This window comes from Bubalus kerabau, chromosome 13 (assembly GCF_029407905.1).
Source record: "Bubalus kerabau isolate K-KA32 ecotype Philippines breed swamp buffalo chromosome 13, PCC_UOA_SB_1v2, whole genome shotgun sequence".
NCBI classification, from domain to species: domain Eukaryota; kingdom Metazoa; phylum Chordata; class Mammalia; order Artiodactyla; family Bovidae; genus Bubalus; species Bubalus kerabau.
This window is the reverse complement of record NC_073636.1, coordinates 62,987,218-63,014,830: the sequence shown is the minus strand read 5'-3', so window position 1 is coordinate 63,014,830 and position 27,613 is coordinate 62,987,218. Positions and strand designations below refer to the sequence as shown.

The following is a 27,613-nucleotide window of genomic DNA, read 5'->3' as shown; positions in this document are numbered from 1 at the left end:
TCAGGTGCTCAGCACCAGAAGGTCCTTGGAGGGCAGAACACAGAGCTGGTTAGTGAGTGGGGCGGCTTCTGGCTGCAGCTCAGCAGACAACTGCCTGCCTTGGGGTCAGGCCAGTCGCATTTCTCGGCAGCAGTAACTCTGAACAGTGGAGACAGCTGGAGTCAAAGGGGCCTGAGAATCACCCTGGCTGTGTCATTAGCTTGCTGTGAGCAGGGGATCTTGGGCAAGACACTTCCCACCCTACCCCTCATTTCCTTCTTTTCCAAATAAAGAGGAGCAGGCCTGAGCCCCTCTCCAAACTCTTCCAAACTCCAGTTTTCATAATTAAAAAGATCTACAACAATAATAAAAGCAACAGACTTAATTCATAGCACAAATGAATACCCATGTGTCCATACTGGTATAAGTAATTGAGTAAATAAATAAATGAGGGAGAAGGGGTAACTTTTCTTTACAGCAGAACTCCAACTAGTAAGTGTGAAAGGAATTGCAGAGATTAAAAAAATCACCATTCAGGCAAACAGCACAGTAATACTGTTGAAGGCAAAAATCATTAATGAACGACAAAATTAGTGGAAAAAGTGCGGTGAGAAACAGAATATTTGCATAGTGTTGAAGTTTAGGCCCCATGCGATATTGATTAGTTATAAAGGGAGAACGTAGCAACTTGGTGGAGAAATCTGGCAGGATCCACCTTAACCACAAGAGCAAAGCTGAACATATCCGGGAAGGAGATGCTGACGTCACGTGCCCTGACTTGGTACCCTGACAAGGGCACAGCATTGTTTGGCAGCATTCTTGCCAAAAATACATAACCTCATCTAATTATGAGAAACTATCAGTCAAATCCAAATTGAGAGACATCCCACAAATCCAGCCCAACTCATCATAAATGTCAAGGTCGGAAAACACAAGGAAAATTGAGGAACTGTCCCAGATTGAAGGGCACTAAGGAGGTGTGACCACCAGCTGTGAAGTGGAAGCCCGGATCCTGAACCAGACGAAGGACATTAGTGGGAAAGCTGGCAGGTGAGGCCTGTGGATTTGTACTAATGTTAACTTCCTGACTGTGATCATTGTACTTGGACTACAGCAGATGCTGACACTGGAGGAAGATAGGTGAAGAGTGTTCTGGAACTCTCTCTGTACTATTTTTGCAACTTTTCTATAAGTCTAAAATTATTTTAAAATAAAAAATTAAAATAAATGGCTAGACCCATATAGTAGTAGTAAGAAGAAGAAGAAGAATAGCTACCATTTACAGAGGGCCTATAAGACTCTTGAGAGTCCCTTGGACTGCAAGGAGATCAAACTAGTCAATCCTAAAGGAAATGAGTCCTGAATATTCATTGGAAGGACTGATGCTGAAGCTGAAACTCCAATATTTTGGACACCTGATACAAAGAGCTGACTCATGAGGAAACACCCTGATGCTGGGAAAGATTGAAGGCAGGAGGAGAAGGGAATGACAGAGGATGAGATGGTTGGATGGCATCACCAACTCAATGGACATGAGTTTGAGCAAGTTCTGGGAGATGGTGAAGGACAGGGAAGCCTGGTGTGCTGCAGTCCATGGGGTTGAAAAGAGTCAGACACAACTGAGCCACTGAACAACACAGGGCCTACAAGAGCCTCTGAGTCTTTCTCTTTTTTTCTGAATCTTTCTTTAAACCAGTGATTTTTCACCTTTCGGACCCAACACCCATTTTTCATTTGATTATAGGACTTCATATTACTTCCTTTATTCTGAAACAAATCTCATAGATTACATAATCTACTGATACATATATTTTAAAAGCCAGTATAATTCTTTTACTGGAATATACAGAAGAAATAAAAGATAAGTAATTTATAACAAAATAATATGTATTGAGTCAGCCAAAACATTAGTTTGGATTATTCCATAAGATGTTATGGAAAAACCCAAATGAACTTTTTGGCCAACCCAATATTTTGATATAAAATGCTCAAGCGTGATTATTCAGGAAAGAAAATTCATCCCTACACATTTTAAAATTCCCTTCAGGTTGGGGAGGTGGGTTGCAATACAATCTCGGGTGAAAACCCCTGGTCTGAGCTGTCTCTGTTATTTCAGTGCAAATCCTGCCTCTCACTAGCTGAGTGACGTTCGGCAAGTGGCCTACCCTCTCTGATACGCAGGTCCTTCACCTACGACATGAGGCCAACATTGACCGGAGCCCTGGAAAGGCCCACATGCATATAAGACAGCGCAGGGTGCACCACATATGCTCAGTAAACGGTAGAAATGATGACTGTGGTGATGATGGGGACGATAAATTTCTGCCAATCCTGTTCACATTTCCTAACCCATTTTTAACAAGTGAATGATGACCGTTAACGCTGAAATGCTGTATCTCATTTAATCTCTCACTGTCAACTCCGTGAGGTGGGTGGTGGTGTTCCCCATTTCAGATGAGGAAACTGAGGCTCAAAGTAGTGCTGAGGTCCTGCAGGCGCTCAAGAGAAGGGACCACGACTGGCGCCCCCAAGGACGGCCCAGAGCCGGTGTCTGACCCACATTGCCCATTCAAGGTCACTGCCGCCTCTCTTGACTCTTCCCCAAAGGTGGGGGCGGGGGGTGGGCTGTCCCCTGGGCTGAGGAGGCCCAAGCCTGGCATGAGTGTGAGGAGCTGGGCTCTCGGCACACAGCTGGTGGCTATGCAAATAGGTGCTACCTTTTGAAAAGGACTTCGTCAATCTGGGATCATGTTCGGGGATCATGTTCTAAAGAACTGAATCCTGGAGTCAGGACAGTTTGTGCACCAGGATGCACACTGTGCCTTCTTTATTTCAGTGATGCTGATAATGCCGGACACTTCTAGAATGCTGACTCCGCGCCAGGGGCTGTACAGGCCCCTTATGTACAGAAGCTCTTTTATCCTAAATGCAGCCCGGTAGATACACACTATGATTAGCCCCTTTGTATAGAGGAGATAACTGAGGCCCAGGGCCACCCAGCTGGAAACTGACAAAGTCAGGATTTAAACCCAGGCCAGTGGATGCCAGGACCCTTATTCTTCAACTCCAGTGCTCTATTGACGGACCCCCTGGTCAAGCCATGTTTAAAAATAAAGTTCCAGAGAGATTGGAATGAAAAATAACAAAATGTTCTAAGGGATAATTTCTGGGTTGCAAATATATCTAGGAAGATAAACATGTGTTTGTTTCATCTTTTTTGTATTTTTTGAATTTCAGATATTGAACATATGTGTATTTTGGAAGTGGTAACAAGATCCCCTCCATAGCACCTGCTGTGATTCCAATTAGCAATTATTCAGGAACATTTTCCCAAAGGCCCATCTACTCACTGGTTGAAGCTTTGCAAGGACCAGGGTTTTTGTTCACTACTGTTTCCTCAGCCCCTTGGGCATTGTCTGGCACATACTGGGTGCTCAATAAAAAATTTTCTGATGAACTATGTCACACTTTCACTTTGGGCAAGTTCTTTACTGCTCTGAGCCTCAGTATTCCCATCTGTGAGGTGGGGGCAGTGATGAGAGCTTCATTTAAGGCTCCTAGCAGCTTTGTTTCTTGTTCCCCCAGCCCCATCCTTTGAAGGCAGAGGCTGCTATTGTCCCGCCCTGCCCTTCCCTTCTCTTCTTCCTCCCAATTCCTGGGTTTGCAGAGGAAGGCAGAACAGAGCTCTATCTCCCCTTACCTCCAAGATGTCAATGTCTGCATTGCTGAAGTCGATGTTGAGGATTTTGGGAAGAGGGACACCGGAGCCCAGCACAGCTGTGGGGGAAAAAAATGATCGGGTACAATCAGTGTGGCCAAGAGGCATCAACCTTCCTGAAGCCTCCAGTATTACGTCTTTCATGCCTACAGGACTTTGTCCTTGCCCGTCCTTGTGCTGGGAGCACACAGCCTCAGCCTTGCCTGCCTGCTGAGTTCTGAGCCTTCCCCGAAATTCTGTTTCGATGTCACCTTTGTGAGGCCTCCTACCCACCAGGCTGAGCAACCCTGGGCTCCTGCCACTCTTCCCGAACAACTGCATTCCGGAAACCACAGCATACTAATGCCCTGTCTTCGCATCTGTCACCACCACCAGATTGTGAGTTTCTTCGGGCAAGGACTGTGTCCCCAGCATCACCCAGACCTGGGTGCAGCGCAGAGGAGGAGACAGAGGTTTGCTGAATGAAGGCACGGAAGGAAACACATGGGACCCCAACAAGTGACCTCCGTGGAGGTCTAGATCATCAGAGCCTAAGCAGACCTGCTGATTAACATTCTAGAAAGAAAGAAGGAAGAGAGCGAATGAGGAAGGGAGCCAGGAAAGTGGGGGAGGCAGGTGGGGAACACGGGACTTAATCCTCTGACTCCAGCAGGATTTTTCAGAGGACTAAGGACATTGTGAATCTACCCCTCAGGAACCTATGCAGTATTTCCCAAACTTGCTTGGCAGTGGAACCCTTTTCTCAGAGTATCTTGTGGGACTGATTTTCTACGGAACCCTTTTTGGGAATCATAGATCTAACCCAACCTCTCACTTTTGAGAATGGTAAATCGCAGTACAGTGAGATTGAGGGAATTGCTGTCAAGTTCACAGCACCTCCTAGTGGTGAAGCTCAGGAGAGCATCTCCATCTATTGGCTCCCAGGTCAGCCCGGCCCCATCTATCTCCTGACATCATCCTCTCCTACCAGGGAATGAGCATGGGCCTGGTGACCAGCACTTTTCTGTGGTTCTGATTCAGTCTCCTCTGGTGACAGTCCCCTGAAAAAAGGTCTGATTGACATCAAGAGTTCTCCAAATGAACTGAGCTGGTACAGTTGATGCCACCCCTCTTCATTCCATCTTCCAGGATGCAGAAGTGGGGAGAGAGAGGTTGGGGTCCAGCAGCAATGAGACAAGCTGGGACCTGGGACCCTTTGCTGCAATTCTTGCACCTGGACACACCTCTCCTCAAGCAAGAAAATACAAAGAAACTGTATGGGACTAAAAGTAAGAGTTGGGGCAAATTCTGGACAAAAGATACAAATAAACTGAAAACCTGCATCTGCTACTGCTAAGTCATGTCAGTTGTGTCCGACTCTGTGCGACCCCATAGACTGCAGCCCACCAGGCTCCCCCGCCCCTGGGATTCTCCAGGCAAGAACACTGGAGTGGGTTGCCATTTCCTTCTCCAATGCATGAAAGTGAAAAGTGAAAGTGAAGTCGCTCAGTCGTGTCCAACCTCTAGCGACCCCATGGACTGCAGCTCACCAGGCTCCTCTGTCCTTGGGATTTTCCAGGCAAGAGTACTGGAGTGGGGTGCTATTGCCTTCTCCCCAAACCGAAAACCTAACTGCCATCTTTAAAGAACTGCCAGCTTTAAAGAGCCTGGACCAAAGAAGAAGAGGTCGGGAACAGAAGCAGGATACTGCACATGCCCTGTACACACAATACCACCTAAGGGGTGGACAAACCACTTAGGTCACCCCTCTAGCCTGACCACTGGACCACCCTTACCCTCACCACATATAAGAAGCAAGCTTGCCTCACTCAGGGAGACAGTAAGCAAGGGAACCTGTTGTTTGTTCTTGCTCCCCCCTTGCTGCATCAGGAACCCCAGTAAAGCCTTGCTTGCATTTCTTGTCTGGCCTCTGATCAATTTCTATTGATTAAGGGGGCCAAGAACCCTGGTTGATAACAGCTTGAGGGCTGTGGTTCTTGATGGAGCAGCTGAGCCAACCTCCAGTGGCCCCAGGGCTCAACAAGGAGCCACAGAGATGAGGCACCAGGCTGTTTGATCTATTTATAAATTTGGGCAAGAAAACCCTCTAACTGACTATGTAACTGTCTAGGGAGTTAGGAGGCTGGGAATATTGGTAACAGCAACTTTAGTTCTGTCTGTACTGATCGAACTTTTTACATTAATAAAATACACATGTGGTCCCTGTGCAAGTAAAAATAAATACACAATTAAAGATAAGTCAGAAAAAATAAGTCAGGAACACAGCCACATGAATTAAGTTAAAAATGGTTAGGAAGGCAAATTTCATGTTTATATATGTGTGTGTGTGTGTGTGTGTGTGTATATATGTGTGTATATATATATATATATATATATATATATATATATATATCTTACCACAACTGAAAAGAAACCCAATGAAAATAAATATAAAAATTTTAAAAACCAAAAAAGAGGAGTTTAGAAGGAAGTATACCCAGATATTGGGATTAATTGCCTCTGGAGGTGAGATTTTGTTTTCTAACCTCTCTGGACTTTCTAAAATGTATACACACATAATTTTCACATGTAATCAGAAGTTCACATAGATAATCAGAGAAATCAGTCAAATAAGGCGGGGCAGGGAAAGAATACAACAAAAGCAGCAAATAAATAAGTTGATGGAATCTTGGGGCAATATTTGCATTTAGAGGCTGAGATAAATAAGCTTAGAGTGAAGGTCTCTGGAATGCTATTGAGGTGGAACAGCTGTGCATCAAATATGCCCAACAAACCAGTAACCCCCTGATCCACAGGCCACGCACCCCTGGGGCACCCTCTCTCACCATTCATTGCAGGCATGAACGCCAGGTCAAAAATCTTCCCGACCAGCACCTCCAAGAGGCCAACCTGCAGAGGAAGAACGAAAAGGCAGAGATTCTCTTAGGTCTGAAGGGATCTTTGAGGCCCCTCCCCGCCGAGCCCTGTGGCTGGAGAGGAAGCCGAAGAGCATCTCCAGAAGAATCTGGGAGCTGCAGCCAGAGCCCCTGTGATTCCAGCACCACCAACCCCAAGGCACATCTGGTCCACCTGCTCCTTGTACAGATGCGCAGGCTGAGGTCCAATTCCTGGCAAGTGCTGGCCCAAGGCTCATGGTGAGGCAGAGACCGAGGGAGATCAGGTCTTCCCAAGGGGCAAAGAGCACAGGGTCTTTGGTGGCTTGGAAGGCCCTTGCGCTTTGTGACCAGCACTTCAGGTCCCCACCCCAGCTCAGCTTCCATGGACTTCCAGGCAGCTTCCCTCACCTCTCTGACGCCCAGTTTCCTCAGCTGTAAAATGGGCCAGCAAGTCCGGCTCGCCAGCAGCAGTGAGGATTAGGAGCGGATCATGTAAAACGCTTGGTCTTGAGCCTTTTCACATAGCGTGTGTGCGTGCTATAGTTGTGTCCAGCTCTTTGCAAGCCCATGGACTGCAGCTCGCCAGGCTCCTCCGTCCATAGGATTCTTCAGGCATGAATACTGGAGTGAGTTGCCATGCCCTCCTCCAGGGAATCTTCCTGACCCAGGGATCGAACCCATGTTTCCTGCTCTGCAGGCAGATAACTTCACCTCTGAGTCACCAGGGAAGCCCTTTTTCATATAGAACCGCTCTTCCCTTCTCTAAACCTTGCTTTCTACATCTGAAAATGTGAGTGGGCAATCTTTACCTCAGGGAGTACTTGTCCAAACCAAACATAAGCTCTTCTGTGTAGAATACCTGCCACGGCATGGTGCCACATGATACCATGGTGACAGAGCATGGGACTCAAGTCCCAGCACTGCCTCTTACCTGGTGGCTCTGTTGCTAAAGAGTCTGCCTGTAGTTCAGGAGACCCGGGTTCAATCCCTGGGTCAGGAAGATCCCCTGGAGAAGGGAATGGCTACCCACTCCAGTATTCTTGCCTGTAGAATCCCCATGGACAGATGAGCCTGGTGGGCTACAGTCCATGGGGTCATAAAGAGTCAGACAGGACTGAAAGACTAACACACTGCCTCTTACCAGCTCTGTGACCTTGGGCAGGTCACTTAACTTCTCTGTGTTTGACTGTCTTATTTGGAAAGTGGGCCAATAATTGCACCCAAATCATAAGCTTGAGTTGAGAATCAATGGAGAAAGGCTTTATTTAAAAATAAATAAATAAATAAAAGGTTAATGTAGTGCCTGATGCCAATTACTATTGCTTCAGAAATATTCATTAAATATCCAATTAAGTATTGGTGTCTTTTTCCATTTGGAGTCCAGAGATTTCCATTCTAGTCTGAGCTCTGCCCCAACCAGCTGTAAAGCACGCCACTGCCCCTATCTGGGTACCAATCTCTCCATCTATAAAATGAAGCTGATGATACCAATCCTATGAGTTGTTTGGATAAGAAAAGCACCATGACTGTCTCTGCGTAAGTGGAAATCTCACCCAAACTTGCCCCAGAAAGCAAGCATCAATTTCATTGTCAATTTATAAAATCAGTCAGTTCAGTTCAGTCACTCAGTCGTGTCCAACTCTTTGTGACGCCAAATAGGCATTTTCAAAGTCTTAGGTGGAGTGGGGGACACAAGAATGAAAAAACGGATGAAACAGGATCAAATTCTCAGCCATTAAAAAGAATACATTTGAATCAGTTCTAATGAGGTGGATGAAACTGGAGCCTATTATACAGAGTGAAGTAAGCCAGAAAGAAAAGCACCAATACGGTATACTAACGCATATATATGGAATTTAGAAAGATGGTAACAATAACCCTGTATACGAGACAGCAAAAGAGACACTGATGTATAGAACAGTCTTATGGACTCTGTGGAAGAGGGAGAGGGTGGGATGATTTGGGAGAATGGCATTGAAACATGTATAATATCATATATAGAATGACTCGCCAGTCCAGGTTCGATGCACGATACTGGATGCTTGGGGCTGGTGCACTGGGACGACCCAGAGGGATGGAATGGGGAGGGAGGAGGGAGGAGGGTTCAGGATGGGGAACACATGTATACCTGTGGCTGATTCATGTTGATATATGGCAAAACCAGTACAATATTGTAAAGTTAAAAATTAAATAAAAAAATAAACAAGAAAAAAAAAACAAATTCTAGAATATAAGTGTCTCAGATTCCTGGATCTTTAGAAAGGCAGAATTCTAGAATGTGGAGGTTTCAAAAGAAGTTCAAACCTGTTTGCCTTACAGACAAGGAAATAGGCTGAGTGGGTAGGTATAGCCAAGGTCACACAAGAGTCAGTGGCAAAGCTAAATCCCCCAATCCAGGAAGGAAGAGGTCCCAAAGGTCATGGCTGCCCCCACTGCCACCCACCCTGGGGTGGAGGATTTGGGCCAAGTGATCCCCATGAAGGCAGTTAGAATGGGACACCACAGGCATGGTAGAAGGAGCTGTGAATCAGGACTCTGCCCCTCACTTGCTTTGTGGGCCTCAAGTTTTCCCATCTGTAAAATGAGGCCTGACAGTCTATCAATGCTTTGGAATTCACCGACATCCCAGTCCCCAGCCAGCCTCACAGGGTGCCATTCCCAGACTTGACTCTGGGGCCTGAGCTTGGTACTTACATCAAAATTGCCCACGTTTGAGGTTCTGAGGTTGAGGCTGGTCCTGCAGATGAAGAAAACAGCTTGTTAGAAGGAGCTATTGGGACTTCCCTGGTGACTCAGAGACTCTGAGCTCCCGATGCAGGGGGCCCAGTTTCAGTCCCTGGTCAGGGAACTAGACCCCACATGCCTCAGCCAAGAGTCTGTATGCTGCAACCAAGAGTTCTCAGTGGACTGCAACAAAGACCCAGTGCAGCCAAATAAAGAGAGAAAGAAGTAGCAATTGCCGAGAATCATAAGAGGCTCACATTTCAGTGTAAGAAGACCGTCCACCAACATCCTCAGGGAGACCCCTCTGGATCTGGGGGAGTTAATATGAGTAGGGCTGGTCTCCATTATGGAACATTAACTATGTACCAGACTCGATGACATGTGCATAAGGCTCGCATTGCAGCTATGTGTCCTTGGCAAAGTACTTAAGTTCCCCATGCTTCAGTTTCCTCCTCTGCAGAGTGGGTGTCTATAAGCACTAAATAGGGTAATTCAAGTAAATCCCATAGAATCACCCCTGGCACCCGGTGAGTGCTATGCCCGCATGAGCATCATCACTACCTGGCAAGATCCTTCAGGAATTCCATGAAGGAGGAACCAGAGGCTCCCAGGAAACTGGCCAAGGCCACAGAGCTGGGAGAGGGAGCCCCGGACTCATGCCCTGAGCAGCACTCATGGTTGCTGTGCTGTTCTGAGCAGGGAGCCCCGAGCCTGGGTTCAAGGTCTTTCTCTGCATTGTGAGGGCTTCAGTCTCGCTGCACCTGAATCTCACATGCAAAGCAGCAGTCCCACCTGAGAGAGGCTGGACCAGATCTGCTCATGGGCAAAGAGACATTGGAGCCACTAGCCTCTAGGTGGGAGAGAAACCAATGTGGAACAATAGAGGCTTCTCAGGAGAGAAGACTCTGCTTCAGAATGTAGGAGTCCTTCTCAACTTCTCCTCCTATCCCTCCTTCTTCCACGACTGCTCCATTCAGGACACCCAAGCTCTTTCCTGCCCCTGGAAGTTTGCCGGCTCTGCTCTCGCTGACTGGAACCCCCAGCTCTCCCCACGGCTGCCCCCTGCTCCCCTTCCAGGCCCCAGTCTCAGACCTCGTTAGATACTCCTGAATGGCTCCAATTATCATCACAGTAGGAGTAGCTCTCACTGTTGAGGTTGATAAATATTTGTTGTAAAAGACAAAAACCTTACAATGAACTAGGCACACGCTGCAAGTGTTACATACACTCTCATCTGTCTTGAAGTGGGACCCTTGAAGACAATAATAACAATGATAGTAACCCTTGCAGCCATAGGCTGATGTTAAGAATTAAATGAATGAAGACACCTTGAAGGCTTAGCTTAATGCCTGGCACATAGAAAGCATCCAATAAATAACAGCTATTATCATGAGTCCTATAAGGTGGAGACAACAATTCCCATTTTAAGATGAGAAAACTGAGTTTCAGAGAGGCAAGGTCACTTGGCTTACATCACACAGCCAGTCGGGGGTCACGGAAGGATCTGAACCCATACAGCTGGCTCCACAGCTGGTGCTTGTAACCATTCGACACAGCTCCAAATCAGACAGACATGGTTGGCTCACAGCCGCCCCCCGCAAACACTCTGTTCTCATATTGTGCCTTCCTTGAGTAAATAAATCCACCTCTCTGAGTCTTAGTTTTCTCCTCTTTAAAATGGGAAGATAATAGCCCTGCTTCTGCAAGGCTGAATGACATTAGACACAGAAGTAGCCAGCACAGAGCCCGGCTAATCACCAGCAGCAGCGGCAGTTATCATTACTGCCCAAGCTGTTGTTGGCGGCAGGTCCTTCTGTGAGGCTCAAGGCTCCACTCTCCTTGCCCGGCTCACGCCAGTGGTTTTGGCAGTTATGGCCCATTTTCCCCTGTGCCGTCCCTTGGATTTACCCAGCAGCCAAGTCCAGAGACCTCTAAGCCCTCCCTGTGAGATGGCACCAGACATAAGAATGCCAAAGAAGTCTTTATGAAAAGCGAGAACCCTCAGCAGCAAACCCTCTTACTTGTCCAGCTTGGCGTCAATCATAAGCTTATCATTCTCCACGGAAAACATGGCCAAGAGTTCTGTGTCCTGGAGGAAAGGGAAGGTGAATGGAATGTCACTGCCATTGTACAGCGGTCATTGCTCACTGGGGGCTCCCTGTGAGACCCCCAATAACACCCAATGTAATGGATTTTCCCCACCTCTGGAGGGAAGGGGTTGGGAATCATAAATTGCCTGCATTAACTGTTGTTCACAAGTAAGTCACAGCAAAGGCTGGAGGAACATTCTTCAGAAAGAACAGTCACAGGAAGCCAATGATTGGCATGGAAGTTGGGGATGTTTACTGAGTTTGTCTGAGCTGTCTCAGAGCCCGCGGGCGTGGCCTGCAGCCTAGGAAACCTGCTTCAGAACAGTTGTAGATGCGATTGGATATCATCACTGTCAGTCATAACTGCCCCCCACCCGCCCCCGGCCCCAAGAGAGGGCAAATAAGGTCCAGACTCATTCCCTTCTCTAAGCACAAGCCTTGTTGTCAGAAGATCCTTCTTTGCTTCTCGGCCCTCCCCTCCCCCAAAAATAAAATAAAACAATTTTGTTTTGTGAGAAAAGGGAAGCTCCCAACAATTTCAGGCGATGCTATTAGTAAAAACAATAATTAGGATGATGGAGAAGAAGCAGGAGCAATGAATGTGTGTGGCAGAGACCTATCCAGGCGTGGGAAATCCTTCTGGGGAAATGGCACTTGAGCTGAGGCCTGAAGGGTACATACAAATTGGCCAGATGGAAAAGAGGGTGTGAAGATGATCCAGGCAGTGGGAAGGGCATGTGCATTAGAGCTAGGGCAGGAAAGGGGCTGGCAGAGGAACAGAGAAAACCAGAGGGCGAGGAGGGAGGGGACTCCTGGAGGCTGGAGTGGGGGTCGGGCCAGACCAGGCAGGGCACATGGGCTGGAGAGGAATCAGGGCTGATCCAGGGGGCAGTGGGGTCACGGCAGGGTTCTGGGCTGGATCAAATATGTGGGCTATTGATGGAAAAAAATTCCCGCAAGGTAGGGACAAATCAACAGGGGACTGGATGAGGGGCAGCCATCTCCACTCCTGGGTGAGAATCAGCCCTTTTAATTTCTCATCTGACAATGCCCAGTGTGGACTCCATGTGCACTCCAGCTGAGAACACCCACCTCCCAGACTAGAGGTGGCTCACCACATCTCCAGCCCTGGGAGGAGAGACTGGGAAGATACAGCAGACAGGATAGAACCCTAAGTGTCTGAGCCTGAAACTTTCACCAAAGAGGGGGAAATGGCACTCAACACAACTGAGCACATTCCTTCCACAAATATTTACCAAACACCTACTGTGTACCAGATTCTGCGCCTGGCCCTGGGGATCCTACAGTGAATAAAATGGTATGTGTCTCTGCCCAGTAATAAACTAACCAATGAATTCATTTAATAATATCACATTAAGGCTATGAGCAATGTAAAGCAAGGGAGACAGAGAGAGAGATGGGAGGGGTGGGAGTATTTGAGACAGGTGGTCTGGGAAGACCTCTCGGAGGAGGTGACATTAGATCAGAGACCTGATGGAAGCCAGGCTGTGAACCACACAGATGTCTGGGAGAAGAGCATTAGAGACAGAGGCAACAACATGTGCAAAGTCTCCAGGTGGGACTGACTGTGCCTGGCATGTTGGAGGAACACTGAGGAGCTAAAAGGTGACCAGAGGATGCTCAGGGAGGACTTTATGAATGATAGTTAGAGGATGGGCTGTGTTTAAATTTCGATCAAAGGAGTAACATCATTTTAAGAGGATTCTCCTCTATGAAATAATTTTGGAAGTTGTTGTATTTGTATCTTTTCCCTCCTGGGTACCGGGGACAAGAAAGCCATCTGTCTTATTCGCCTTTCTTCAGCCTCTAGTAGAAAACATAACACATAGTAGGTGCTCAATAAACATTGCTGAATGAATGACTGAGGACTGCTTTGCTATAGGGTGTGGTACACAACCTGTGGGAATAACCCCAGCCAGCTCTTGTGGCTTCCTTCTGGTGTTTCTGGTACTTCTCTGAGCGTCTCATTAATGCCCTGCTGCCACTGCCACGGGGGAAAAAAATCAAGCCAAAGGTCACACAGCTATAAGTGCCCTTAAAGCTTGGATTTGAATCAGGTCATCTGGCCCCCAAATCCAACTGATAGTCACTGTGGTGGGAACCGTGGGGAGGTGTCTGCAGACTCCCGGAGACCGCCCACCCCCACTTACCACATCAATGAGGCAGATGGTGGTCTCCACATCATTGGGCTGGGAGACCATGACCTCAGAGGTGGCGAACACCTTCACCAGTGCCTGGTCCTTCTGCAGCGTCACCAAAGGTGGGTTTGGCACCTGGATCCTGATGGTGAGGGGGCGGGACTCAGGGTACTGCTGGAACACCTGTGGGCAGACACCAGGTGGGGTGAGCAGGGCCATCCATGGTGGAGGAGGACTCAGGGGGTCATCAGCCAACCTCTAAGCACACAGCAGAGGGTCCCACACTGGATCCCTTCAGAATCTGCAATATTGCTTAAGTCCTACAAACCACATGCAAAGCCTCCATCCACTGTGGGGTTTGGCCAGGGGCTGTCTTCTCCAAGCCTCTCACAAAGAGATATCGCGAGAATTCAATGTAATCATGCCAGCAAAGCTTCAAACCCAATACATGACACAGATACTGTGGAAATGCTCAAAACCTGGTCCTTAGGGAGGTAGGGTCCTGGGGGGCTGGGGAGGTGAGATTGGGAGAGGGACACTGAGCTTGGTGCTGGACATTCGTGATTTCATTGACTCATCACAACTCCATACGTTGCTTTTCTTCTCCGTGTTACAGATGAGAAAACTGAGGCTCAGAGGGGGAACATCAAGCAAATTGTCCAAGGCTAACAGGAGAGCTGAGATTCTAGGCCAGGTCTGTGTGACTCGGGAGCCCAGGGCCTCTCTCCCTTCCTACTGACTCCGGATGCCCCACCTAGAATGAGAAAGTCTACAATTCCAGGTGCCTCGCAGTGAAATTCCCAGAGCAAGGCACAGCCTGCCCCACCCACCTGGATTTGCTGGGGTCTCTGGAGACACACGGTGGGAGGGATCAGAGCCTGTTCGATGCTCACTGATTCCTCCCAATTGGCTAAAGGAACCAGTCATCAAAAGACCAGCCCTCATATTTACTAAATAACTGCTTTACCAAAAAAGTTTAAGGAACATTTTTCTTAAATATGTTAAGTGAACATAAATATATGGAAAAAGTCCCAAAGTTACTTTAAAAAGAAACCAAGCTAAACATCAGCTTTTCTATATCCAGTGCAGCCGGGTATGTCCTGATCCTAAGAAGGCGTTCATTTTCCTGACCACATTCAAGGTGAAACTCTCCTGGAAAACTCTTGATCTAACAGCTAATCTAATAAATATAACCAACTGACCACTCAGTGGACTCACCTTTGGGCAAATTGCCTCTCAACAAATTGATAATTTGATGCATTGGCTTTTCATAAAAGGGTTTTCAGGATATTTCCACAGAGGGGCCTGGTGTCCCAACCACCTCCACCCCAACATGCAGAATCTCCAAGAATTCACAACTCTCCATTCACAGGAACCCTGAGAGGTTACCCTGAATTCTCTCCACAGCAGCAGAAAACTCAGGATACCTATCCTGGCTCTGGTCAAGCGTCTCCTGGTAACTCCAGGAGACATTCCTCCGTGTCTAGCCTCAGTCCCTCCCTGCTACAGGCCCAGCCCCATAGGACGGCCTGAGTCTTTGCTTCACTGAGCTCAGCTGGGCTGCCGCCACATGGTGTGGCCGCTCTGAGCTGGTTTCCCCGCCTGTAAACTGGGATTCTCGTCCCTTCTGGTCCCATGGATGGGAGGAGGATTAAAACCACGTGAAACTGTGGATTCTTAACGACTTTCATGAACCATAAAGTGCAGTGCACGTAAGAAGTGGTCCAATAAATGAAGGTCCAGTTGATTGAGGGGCCCGCCTGCCTCCTGGCGATGCCCCTGTTTGTGCCGTTAATGGTGCCCTGCCATTCAGCTTTCAACCACACGAGGGCGACAGTGGCCATTTGTTGAGCGCAGTTTCCTTTCCTTTGAATTCCACCCAGAACAGGATGGGACAGGTAGACAGGAGATGAAAAATGTCTAAAATGGCTGTTGACTACAGAAATCCCTGGCAACTGTATAACACCATGTCAGAAGCTCTTTGCAGCCAGGTGCAGGGTAGCAGGCCTGGAACCAGAGCTAGGAAGAGAACTGGGATCAGAAAAGCCTTTGTTCCAACTGTGTATGGCAGCTGATCCAAGACTGCATTTGCATCTGCTCTTTTTAAAAAATAATAATAATAAGTTAACAAGAACGATCATAGTTAACATTTATCAAATGCCTACTCTGGGCCTAGATTCAAATCCCAGAGCTGCAGTCACCTTGTGGGGTTGGCATTTTTGCCCGTTTTTCCAGGTGAAAAAAAGAGGCTCAGAGAGAAGTCATTTGCCTAAGGGAGTATGGCTGGGATGTGCTGAGCTGGAATCAAATTCATGTCTGTCTGCTCCAAAGATGTGGCTCTTTCTCTCTAGGCCTCCATGCTCTCCAACCCCCACCCCCAAGCTCGGTGTCAGTATCCTTATGTGCTTCACCTCCTTTACCCTCCTGGATGAACCTGTGTAATAGCTATTACCATCCTCCTTTGACTGAAGAGGAAACTAAGGCTCAGAGATATTAAGACTCTTGCCCAAAGACACACAGCAAGGAAGTGACCAGGCTGGGATTAGACCTGGGCAGGCCTGTCCACGGCTAGAGCTCAGATGCTTTCCACCTCAGCCTCTGTGCCCACACACCCCCGGGGGTCTGGTCTCCAAGCCTTTCTCACTGTACTTTCAAGGCACAGGGAGAAGGTTGGAATACCCACCTTAGTGCTGAGTGTCTTCCCTTCCTACCCAGCTCCTGGGACAGTGAAAGGGAACGTGGGGCTGAAGGCGAGGGGAGGCACCACCCATACGTACCTTGGGAATCAGGGCTCCCAGTGTGGACGTGGTGAGTGGAGGAAGCTCTTCAAACTGCAGGGAAAGAAGAAGGGTTGTGTGGGTCCCCGAGGCTATAGAGATAGACAGGAGTTCCTACCACAGTGATTAAACCTCTACCCCTCTCAGACAACCAGTGGGGGCATGTCCTCTCCCTTAAAGGCCTCTGGGGAGGCCCCACAGGTCCAATAGGGGCCACCATGCAGAATGAGGTAGCCATTTGGGGGTTAAGTGGATGGGGCAGCCGCAGCGGGACTTCTCAGGGCAGGAGGCAAGATCTGAATCTTTCTCCTCTAAAAACGTGAGTCTTTATGAAAACAAGATGGACATCAGCGGGTCCAGGTGTGAAACCCAGTGAGTGTCCATTAAATGCATGATGCCACCATATCCCCGAACTACCTGTGCTATTATTTAGCTAATATCTTCCTTAAATGACTAACTTTTAAAAATTATCAAATCCTAAGAAATGGAAAGCCAGTACCACTTGACAGAAGGTGAAGGCGTCTGTAAAACTAAATGCAATAAAAACAAAACGATGACCTCACTGTGCGTGGATACCATTGTCTGTAGGGGGGGAGTTCTGCTCTCCCTGAGTTAAAAGAGGACACCTGAAAGTTTAAGAGAGGGTCACATCATACTGGCACCAAATGGAGACTTTCCTCTTGGTAGAGTCAAGGTTGACATAAGGCACATGATGGGGTTATTTTGAGAAACTCTTGCTCTTACGAGAAACACACTGAATTTTATGGAACAAAAGGTGATGACTCCAGACACTCAAGTTGTTCAACAGCAGATAGAGGGATATGTAGACAGACAGATAGATAGATTGACAGACAGATAAAGATAGGTGGATGGATGGATATGAAGCAAATGTGGCAAAATATTAACTGGTGAATCTAGGTGAAGGATATTATGATATTAATTGTATTATTTTGCAGCTTTGATGAAGGCTTGAAATATTTTAAAAGAAAAGATTTGGAGAGAAAATGACTCTGGAACATACCTAAAGGTGATATTTTATTCTTATGTCTCTTAGTTATGCACTATCAATGTTTACCAAGCAAAAGGATTCAAAACACTTGTACTGAGATATAGACATATGGATTTATATTATGCTTTTTTAAAGGTTTGGAATAAAATTATGTAGAGTTGACTAGGGAGCAATGTTTCGATGTTGTTTAGTGTCATGAGTTAAGGGATGGACTGTCCATAGTCTTTGCTTTCAAGCCATTTCTCAGGACACTGGGGACTAGAGAGAATCAACAGTGGGCTGTGCGCTGCCTAGCTGCCCCTTCCTGGGGGCCATGACTCACTCACCATGCCATCGGTGATGTCAATATCTAGGGCCCCTTGCTTCTGCAGGAGAGTCAGAACCGAGCCCAGAAAGTTGGCAGAAATGGCCAGTTGGGAGTTGGTGTTGTCGCCCATGGGGGGCAATTCTGGCATCTTCTGCCTGGGAGACAAGGCTGGCCGCCCCAGTGGGTAGTCGATGAGGTCTCCTCCAGCTTCTCCAACCAAAGTCTGGGGAAGTAAAGAAGAAAGAGGTCACGGGGGGGAGGGGTGCAGAGAGAAGAGTGGAGGACAGGGGCTGAAGGCTGGAATGAATCCCTGAATTTGCCTACAGGCAGCCTTCCTTGGTTAAACCCACTGGATCTGAGTGACTTTCATGTATGGTCCCATAAATTCAATTTGTGATGGAATAGCATCTCTTGATGAGATGGTTAGTGAGCATCACCAACTGGACAGACATGAATCTGAGCAAACTTCAGGAGATAGTGGAAGACAGAGCAACCTCATGTGCTGCGGTCTGTGGGGTCACAGAGTCGGACACGACTTAGTGACTGAACAAGAAGCATCTCTTGCAGTTCCTGCTGTATGACCAGTTATAATTAAGCCATGGTTCAGTGCCATATATTTGAAACAGAAGAATGAGAGCCTTTCACTAGCAATGCAGCAAGTTGATGCACCTGTACCATATACACCAGAGTATCTACTCTTTAAAGGCCAGACTACTCTCCATAGCATAAAAGCTGTTGTGCGGTCTGCCTCATCTGGAATCACTCTGCCTCTCTCACCCCCTTCCTCGATGCAGCCACCAGGGTCTTGTCTATCTGTACCTCCACCTCAGCCCCCCTACCATCCATACGTGCTTCCTGCCTGCCGTTTCCTCCCACACTCTCTTCTTTTGTTCTGTCCCACTCCTTTGGCTGGTCTCAGCTCAAGTATCATCACCTCCTCCAGGAAGCCCTCTGTGACCTCCCTGGGTAAATCATATCCCCTGCTTTAGGCTCTATAGCCCAGGAATCCCTTTCACAGAGCTCAAGGTCTCTAATCGTTTGAGTGATTCTTAGATGGCCCTTCCACTCCGGTAGATGGTCACCTCCCTCAAGTCAGGGATCTTGTTATGTTCACTACCAGTCCCAGTCCAGAGTCTGGCACACAGCAGCTAACTGATAAACATCTCCTGAGTCCTCTGTGCCTGTGGATATACTCCGTGTGCACATATGTGTGCACAGGTGTGCTGTGTCTTTGAGGGCATGGGTGTGCATGCTCTGTGTCTGATGCTGGAAGTGGAAGGCACTTGTGTGTGTGCAGCCCAGGGTAAGTGTGTGTGTGTGTGTGCATGTGCATGCACAGTTACGGGCCTGATTGAGTGGTGTGCTTGAGCTAGTTCGCATCAGCTCATAAGAGCCAATTCCAGGCATGTCTTTCCAACCCTGTGTTTAGTGAGTTATGTTAGTAGCCTGAAATTGGTCAGGGTAGGGGTACTTGCACCATGGAAATCAGCAAACATTACAAATTAGGACTTTTTTAAACAACCATGAAGAATCAGGTAAGAATCAGGTGTTAATGTTTAGCACACAAATAGCCAGATTCACTCCTCCAACAAACCCAAGCCCATAGCAGCAGCTTCCACAGCTAGAAGCCAGACTGCCTGCTTCAAAGCCCGGGTTCACATTTATTAGCTGTGTGACCTTTGGCAGGTGGCTTAACCTCTCTGTGTCTTACTTTCCTCAGTAAGAGTGCCTGCTTCGGGGTTAATCTACATAAAGTTCCAGGAATGTGCCTGGCACACAGCAAGTACTAGGTGAGTGTTGGCTGTGACTGAATTTCCCAACACAGCTTCTTGAAGGTCCTCATCCAAGCAGGAAAAGGTCTTGCTCAAATGTTGCCTCCCAGGCATTCAGCAGCAGCCCTGATGGTGGGGGGTGGGGTGGGGGGCTCCGGGGGGTGAGGGATCAGGGAAGGTGGGGTCCTCACTCACACCTCAGCCTGTAGGCCACCTCCCCAACCCGAGCCCAGGCACTTACGTTCAGGTCCAGCTCCAGGAATTCCCCAGTCACGAGCGGGAGGCTGGAGAAGGTGTACTGGACACTTCCCAGTATCCCCAGAGGAATCAGAGCTGCAGGCAAAGGTGGGGTCACAGGAAGCTCCCCCCACCCACCCAGACACCTTCTTTGTGACCTGAGGGGACTGGGGCAGCAAGGTTCTGGCTCCAGACACCATGGAAAGAGCAAGCATTCTGGGTTCAAACCCCAGCTCTGCCTCTTCCTTGCTGTGTGATCTTGGTCAAGACACTGCACCTCTCTGAATCTCCATTTCCTCCCCTGTAAAATAAGCTTAATAGAACTCCTCAGACAATATTGGTGGTTGGGGGTGGGCAATAAGATTCTACATATTGATAAGCTTTGTAAGCTGTGAAGTGCTGTACTGGGAAGAAATTATGGGGCTCCACAACGTGGCGCTTAATTGAGTTTGGCATTTCTCTGACCGCTTGTGATAAACGGCCCTAACTTCTGGGCTCTTCCAACCCTGTACAGCTGTAGAGACTGTGCACTGCCCAACAGGTGCTACCATTATGCTGTGATCTATCTGGATGGAGGACCCTGGAATCATGGCGTGCACGACCTGGACAACCACATGGGGCAGACTTGCCTTCAGGAATGTTTACTCTGAAATCCTGGATCAAGGGTGAATGTCACAGCCTGAATCTGAAGACCTGACGGTCTCCACGGCATCTGTCACTCCCTAACCTAGTGTTAGTCACTCCAGTCTCTCTAGGGCTTGAGGCCAACTCCCCCATTTTAGAGATGAGGGAACTGGGAAGAGCCTCTCCAAGTCCACACGCTGCCTGGGGGCTGGAAACCCAGCGTCCCAATACCATCCAGAGCCGCAGCGCCTAGGGGTCCAAGCAGGAAGCTCCTCCCTCTGGGGCTTGGCGGGGGGGGGGCGGGGCGGGGCGGGGCGGGGGGGGGGAGTGTCCAGGGACAAGGGGAAGGGCCAGGCAGCCCCTCTCCCCTGGCGTTAGACGCACAGCACTGCGTGCACCACACAGGGCCCTCCTCACAGACGTTGCTGTGTCCCCGGTCCCTTCCGAGGGCTGGGCCCAGATCAGGTGCTAGAAGATGCTGGTTGAATGAAGCAACAAAGGAAGAACTTACAGTCCACGAGACCCAGCTGGTCATTGACGAGGCCCAGCACCACGTCCACAATGGGGCAGAGCTGCAGGGGAGAGAGGGCATGGAATCCTGGTGACCTCGCAGGGCGTGGGGGGTGGTGCACAAGCGAGAACAATGATAATAGCGACTGTACTGACTGCCTTTCTGTGCGTGGCCCTGTCCTCCCTGCAGCCCTGTGGGGAAGGCTTTCTCATGATCCCCATTTTACAGATGGGAAAACTGAGGCACAGAGAGGTGATGTGACTGCCACCCAGCTTGGAAGTGCTGGAGCTGGGTTTCCAACCAAGGACTGTGTATATCTTAAGCCTCACCTCTTTATCCCCTCACCAATCTGTCCCTCCGCATTCCTTAGGGCCCTTTTCAGACCCCCAGGGACGCGTCCCAGCCCCCTGGGTCCCTCTCTCCTTCTGGGTCACCTGTGTGCCTCCAGGAATGGAGGCTGCACGGGGCCCCTCGCTCTGGGGAAAGTTTGTACTTCCTGCTCCTGGTCCCAGGATGGGTTCTTACCAAGTCAGGGAGGACATTGGCCAGGACTCGGTTTACTAAGTTGTCCACGAGGTTGGGGAGTAGCCTGAAGAGAGAGCAAATCAATGACAGTTCAACCAAACGGTGGAATATTACACAACCATATAAAGGTAAGCAAAAGGAAACTCTTCGTGTTTGGCACACAAAATTCTCCCAAGAGACCAATGATGAGAGAAAAGTACAAAACAGTGTTTCCAGTATGTGCTCACTTGTGTTAAAATGACAGAGGGGAATGAAATTTACATTCATGTTTGCTTCATTTGTTTAAAAAAATTGGATGGAGAATCAAGAAACAAATAACCAAGGAGACCTCTCTGGGAAGGGGGAAGATGGGAGATGGAGAGGCAGGGGGCCATGCCTTTTTGTCATTTTATGTTTTGAACAATGTACCACCAGATATTTTTCCTTGTGAAAATGTGAATTAAAAATCTGTGAAGTTTCTGGGTTTCCTTCCCCCTCCTCATCTCACCAGAACACCAGGGGCTGATTTTTTTCTGCCTCCACCCACCCTGGAGCAGAAAGACTCAGAGAAGCCCACATGAAGAGGAAATTTGGGGCTTAAATGCAAATTTGCCTGTCCCTTCATCAGTGAATTTCTCTGATCCCACAGTCTAGATAACATGAGGGCTGGATAAGAAAGAAACTGATGAGACAGGAGAGGAAGGATTAGGGGGCTTCAGAGAGACCAAGAACAAGGATCTCTCAAGATGAGGGCCAGGGAGTGAAAAGAAAGGGACTCAGTTCTGAGTAGCCCTGATGCGCCCTCATCTGAAACCATCATCAGGGGGCAGCGTACCAGCCAATATCCAGACACTTGAAAACCCCTCTGGACACAAGGTGTGTACTCAGCCAGTTTGTGGGTACAGTGTAATAGAAAAAACTCAACATCTGATTAAGATCACATGAACAGCATCAACTGGGAAATTTCACTGAGTTGGAGCACCATTGAACACAATACCCATGTTATACAAGTAACATAAACTCTTAAAATGTGCCAGATTTTCACTAGGTGTTTTACACTCACCATCTTAATTCCAAAGGGGAAAAAATTACCGCTATTTCACAGATAAAGAAAGTGGAGCTCAGAGAGAGCAACAGAGCTATCCAAGGTCACACAGCAAGCAATAGTGAAGCTGAAGAGGTTTGAACCCCAGGCTGCTTCCAGAGCCTCTGCTCTAAACTATGATTTGCCAAAGACAGATCACTCTACCATCTGCCAAGGCACTCCACAGCCCACTGGTACTCACCCTCGCAGCAGCCTAACTTTGATACCTCCCAGGAGAGTATCACATCGCTCAATGACCAGCCTTGGGTAACCCGTGCGGTCCATGGTCAGCCGGACTTTGGCCGTGATGTTCACCTCCACTGCGATGTCCAGGAACCCAATAAGACTAGAGGAGAGGAGACCATGGTACCAGGGAGAGAGTGAGTCAACGCCCAACCACCACACTGCACCTTGGCTTTTGCCCTGGCAGTTCCTGCCATCTACTATGCTGCTGGTTCACGTCTGGGGGTCCCAAACCAGAAGGCTTCCCTGAACCCTCAAGTCATCTGTGAACAAATCTATCCCCACTTATGAGAGCTTCAAAGGCTGGGAACAGAGGCCAATAAATGAACCTTGTGTCCAAATTTTGGTTTCCAAGGTGACCACCCAATTATATTGCTTTGTAGGCATGACCTCCTCCCATGGGGATAAATCAATGCAAAGGTCCACCACCTGAGGTCCTCTAATGAGCACCAACTACTTGGCAGACACAATTCAGGGAGACCATCTGTCACAGTGGCTGTAGCTACCTGGGAAAGGATATGTCTTATTGTGCCCATTGCAGGTGAAGACATTATGGCTCAGTGATATTAGGAGAACTGGCCTGACTTCACATGGGTTAAAAGAGAGTCAGTATTTGAACCCAAGGGGCCCCCAGACTCCAACTTCCCAGGATCTTAACCTCTGCATAGGCTGCCTTCACTGCTTGCTGCTCAGATGACCTGAGCCCAAAGGTATAAGCCACGTGTGTGCTGATGACACCTCAGGTCTTTTAGTCCCCACATTATGGACAAAAAGGAGAAATAACCTGCCCCAGATCTCCCAGCCAGGATGTAGGGTGGCAGGGACCCCTCTGGAACCAAGGGCACACACCTCTTCCCGTTGATGGCCACGCGGGTGTACAAGCTCAGGTAGACGCCCACGCCAGGCAGGAGCCGCACAGACACCCGAGGGAGAGTCAACTCCACAATGCGTAACCTGCGGGGGACCAAAAGCAGTGAGAGGGCTGCCATCTCCAGTGCCCGGCACCCCACTCCCCAGGGACCGTTCTCCCTGTACCCTCCTCCTCTGCACCTCATTCATTCTTCTTAGCTCTAGAAAGACCTACGATTTGTGGATAGAGTTTGGAAAACACAGAAAAATTAAAGGCAAAAAATATGCCATGACCCAGTCTCCCACTGCCTGGAGGTCTACTGTTTATATTTCCATGTATTTGCTTTGACCTTTTTTTTTTTTTTTTCATGTAAAAATGCTACTCCTTCTGCCTGTCCCTGCCTGGTTTCTTCCCACACATTCTTTAGATTTCAGCTCTAGGTTTTCTTCCTCCGGGAAGCCTCCCCTGATCTCTCCACTATACACCTCCTCACTTCTTCATGAACTTCTTAGCACTGTAAGTGTATAATTGTTTCCAGGCTTCTTCATTGATGCCATATAACCCACCAGCCTGCAAGCTCCATCGGGACAAGAGATGTGTCTTGTCTTGGCTCACCATGAGGTCGTGCCCCTGGGGACAATAGAGCGCCTTGCATGTAGTTGGCACTCTAAATATTGGTCAAATTAAATAGTGAATATGAGGAGGAGGCTGAGCATAGTTGAAATTATAATATGTATGCGCAATCTTGGGTCTTTTCCACCTCGACTATATTACTATGACCATTCTACAGAGGAGGAAAATGAGACTCAGAGAGAGGAAAAGAATGGCCCAAAGTCACAGGCTAATCTAAAAGGCTGAGCTGGGACTCAAACTCAGGACTTTCAACAGCAAGATCCCAAATCATACAAGACTCAAGACGTCCAGTCCTGAGGCCAGGTCCTAAAGTGTATGAGACACTGAAGACCATCCTTATTCCAACTCCAGGCCCCTGGGGGTGATTATTCCTGTTCAGAGTTCATTAGGGAGCTTGACAGGGAGACCCCAGCCTCTCCTTACCCGGTGATGCCCTGCACGGTGCTGATGATGCCGCCCTCGCCAAGTACGCCCAGGACGCCCCCTCCTCCAAGAAGTCCTCCGTCTCCAAGGAAACCACCTCCGCCGAGCAGGCCACCTTGGCCTGCTAGGATGCCGTCAGCTGCCAGCATGCCCCCCGTGCCCAGCAAACCACCTGGGCCCAGTGCCCCAGTGGCTACACCAGGCGGGATCTCTCCAGGCCTCAACTCTCGCCGGTGAAGTCTGCCCACGGGCGCCGCGCCTTCAGCAGACCTGTACCGCCCATGGTCCCTGTGGCTGCCGTGTGCATTTTCAGCATTGCGGTAGTTGCTGGTTCGGAGGTCCCTGACGCTCCCATCGGACTCAAGGATCTCACCATATCGGTATTTGCCCCCCAACTGAGCGGTGTTGTCATTGGCCTCGACGTAACCATACTTGTAATTACCGCCCAGCTGGTGGCCATTGGTATACTTTGGGGGCGGTTCTCGGACGTGGAAGTCATTGTAAGGAACACCACCGACACCTCGGGGGAATTCAGCACGTCTGTAGTCATCGTAACGATGTCGGCCACCACCCAAAAGACCACCACTGCCACCCAAGAGCCCGCCACTGCCACCCAAGAGCCCGCCACCACTGTGGCCTCCACCACCCAGCAGCCCCCCACCACTGCCACCCAGCAGCCCCCCACCACCGTGGCCTCCACCACCCAGCAGCCCCCCACCACCGTGGCTTCCACTACCCAGCAGCCCACCATCACCACTGCTACTCCCACCACCAAAAAGCCCCCCATCACTGCCACCCAGGAGCCCTCCACCACTGCTGCTACCGCCACCCAATAAGCCTCCTCCAACTCCGCCCAACAGGTCACCACCCCCTCCAACCCCGCCACCAAGCAGGCCCCCCAGAAGACCACCTCCCCCACCACCTCCACTTCCACCAAGCAGACCCCCCAGGAGAGGCCCGCCACCATCACCACCAGCTTTACCCATGGGCACCTCTCTCAGGGCTGAGCGAAGAGCATCACTTTGCTGCAAGGTGCCCGAGATGGCTGCGGAGAAGCAAAGGTCTCATTCAGAGGCTCGTTCCCACTCCGGTCCCCAGCACTGCTCATTCCCTAGTCCCCTTTCCCCACTGGTAAACTCCTGAGGTCGAATGGTAAGGCTCCTCCTGACCAGCCCTGACATCCCCGTGAACTCATTAGCTGCTGGCTTTGACCTCTCACACATTAACCAGATTTCAACACTGTTCAGCCAAACCTGGGTAGATTTTCTTCATGATCCTTCCTTCCAAGCACTCCACACTTTACAGTGTAAAAAACAACAAAAACCCCTACACCTTAGTGCATTATTCAAATTTATTCCTGGAAAATAGTCAAGGCCAGAATTATTGTCCCCATTTGATGGATAAAGAAACTGAGGCCTATGACACTGAGGAAATGACCCCATTTTTTTCATTCTATGACAACCTTGGACAGGAATGAGGGCAGGGGACGTGTCCTCATTTGCCAGATGACAAAAGAGAGACCCCCAAGAACTGAAGGCAGGATCAACAACAGCTCCCACTTTTGAGTGTTTTCTATGAACCAGGAACTGTGCTGAGTTTTCAAAAGGTCATTCATCTCATTAGATTCTTGTATCAGTCCTCCAGGATGGGGACCATAATGACACCCTCTTTACAGATGAGAAAACAGAGGCTCAGAGAACTCAAGTCATGGACTTAAGGTCATATAGCCAATATCTGAACTCTAGGAAGGCTGACTCCAAGACGCAAGCTCTTAATCACTGCTTTCTACTGCCTCAAGCATACACTCCCCAGCATGGTGCCTGGCCCCTAGCAAGTGCTCAGGAAGTGGGAGCTCACGGAAAAGATGAAACTAAGGCCCAGAGAGAAGCCACCCATCCTTCTGATGTAGAACCTGCCAGTGAGCAACAGAGTGCTTGGGAATTTCAGAGTTGGCTGGACTTCCCTACCCGCCGCCTGCCACCATTCACTCTCTGCAGGACTGGACTCACCGTTGCTCAGCACGTCTTTGGTAACCCTGAGGATGGTGTTTGTATCTTCGCGGACACCACACACAGCCGCCACTGACAGAGCAGCCACACACCACGCCGTCCACATGCTGGCACTGCTTCTCTGCTAAGGAGACAGCGGGTCATAGGGCCATGGCCGGGTGTTACCACCCTGCCCAGCAGCTGGAGTTAGCACCACCCCTTCAACCCATCAAGAGTCACATCAAGACCCTGAGGCCCAGAAACAGGGGAAATCACCCAAGGGCATACAATAAGGCAGGCCCAGAGTTCCTGATGCCACCTTCTGAGCTTTTCAAATTGCAGTCAATCTGGACATATCATTAACTGAACTGTTCCATAACATAGATGTTTCATTAATATCTCCCCAGATGAAAATTTACAAATAGAGCTTCAGGAATAGAGAAAAAATACTCTGTTAGGGATTCCAATCAAAATAGCAAATTAGTAGAAGGCAGACTCGGGGGAAATTTCTCCAGAGATTTCTAGAGAAATCTACTCATCTGTTCACCCAACCACCCATCCATCCATCCTTCCATTCCCCCATCCACCCATCCATTCACCCACTCATCAACCATCCATTCCCTCTCTTATTCATCCATCCATCCATCTATCCATCCTTCTTCCCATCTATCCATCATCTATACATGACCCAACCAACCAGCAAGCTGATCTTATATCCATCCACCTATCCTTTCTTCCTTCCTTCCTTTCATACATCCATCACCCATACATCCTTCCATCAGTCCATCCACCTGTCAACACATTCACCTAGCCACACTTGCATGCATCCAGCCAGCTAGCAAATACTCCTTCCCATCTCTTTGGAGGAGACTGTTCTATCATCATGTCATTAAGATGAAGGGCTCTGGATCAGACCTCTCTGGATTCTAATCCTTAGAAAAGAGATTTGACCTTTTGAATTACAGCTTCCTAGTCACCATCATGGCTTCCCAGGTGGTGCCAGGGCTAAAGAACCCACCTGCCAATGCGGTATATATAAGAGATGTGGCTTCAACCCATGGGTTGGAAAGATCCCCTGGAGGAGGGCATGGCAACCCACTCCAGT

The 27,613-nt window shown here is 48.9% G+C and overlaps 1 protein-coding gene across 1 annotated transcript; it reads right to left on the bottom strand.

Annotated features, from left to right (window-relative positions):
- Positions 1-26,635, bottom strand: BPIFB4 (BPI fold containing family B member 4). The gene is made up of 16 exons (XM_055543218.1): positions 26,530-26,635; positions 25,503-25,565; positions 24,521-25,040; positions 23,464-23,568; positions 22,574-22,717; positions 21,309-21,372; positions 20,784-20,844; positions 19,653-19,744; positions 17,659-17,862; positions 16,324-16,377; positions 13,559-13,729; positions 11,319-11,386; positions 9,268-9,310; positions 6,523-6,586; positions 3,680-3,756; positions 1-24 (listed from the first exon to the last, which is right to left on the bottom strand). The coding sequence occupies exons 1-16, from the start codon at positions 26,633-26,635 to the stop codon at positions 1-3; spliced, it is 1,860 nt and encodes a 619-aa protein (XP_055399193.1).
- Positions 26,636-27,613: the final 978 nt, after the last annotated feature.

Bases quoted from the DNA above. Each gene is read 5' to 3' on its own strand.
- BPIFB4 (XM_055543218.1), bottom strand. From the start codon at position 26,635: ATGTGGACGGCGTGGTGTGTGGCTGCTCTGTCAGTGGCGGCTGTGTGT. The intron at 23,569-24,520 runs GTAAGGAGAGGC...GGTCCCCCGCAG, and splicing joins ACCGTGCAGGGCATCACCGG to GTTACGCATTGTGGAGTTGA. The intron at 25-3,679 runs GTAAGGGGAGAT...CTGCCCTCCAAG, and splicing joins CAGACATTGACATCTTGGAG to GACCTTCTGGTGCTGAGCAC.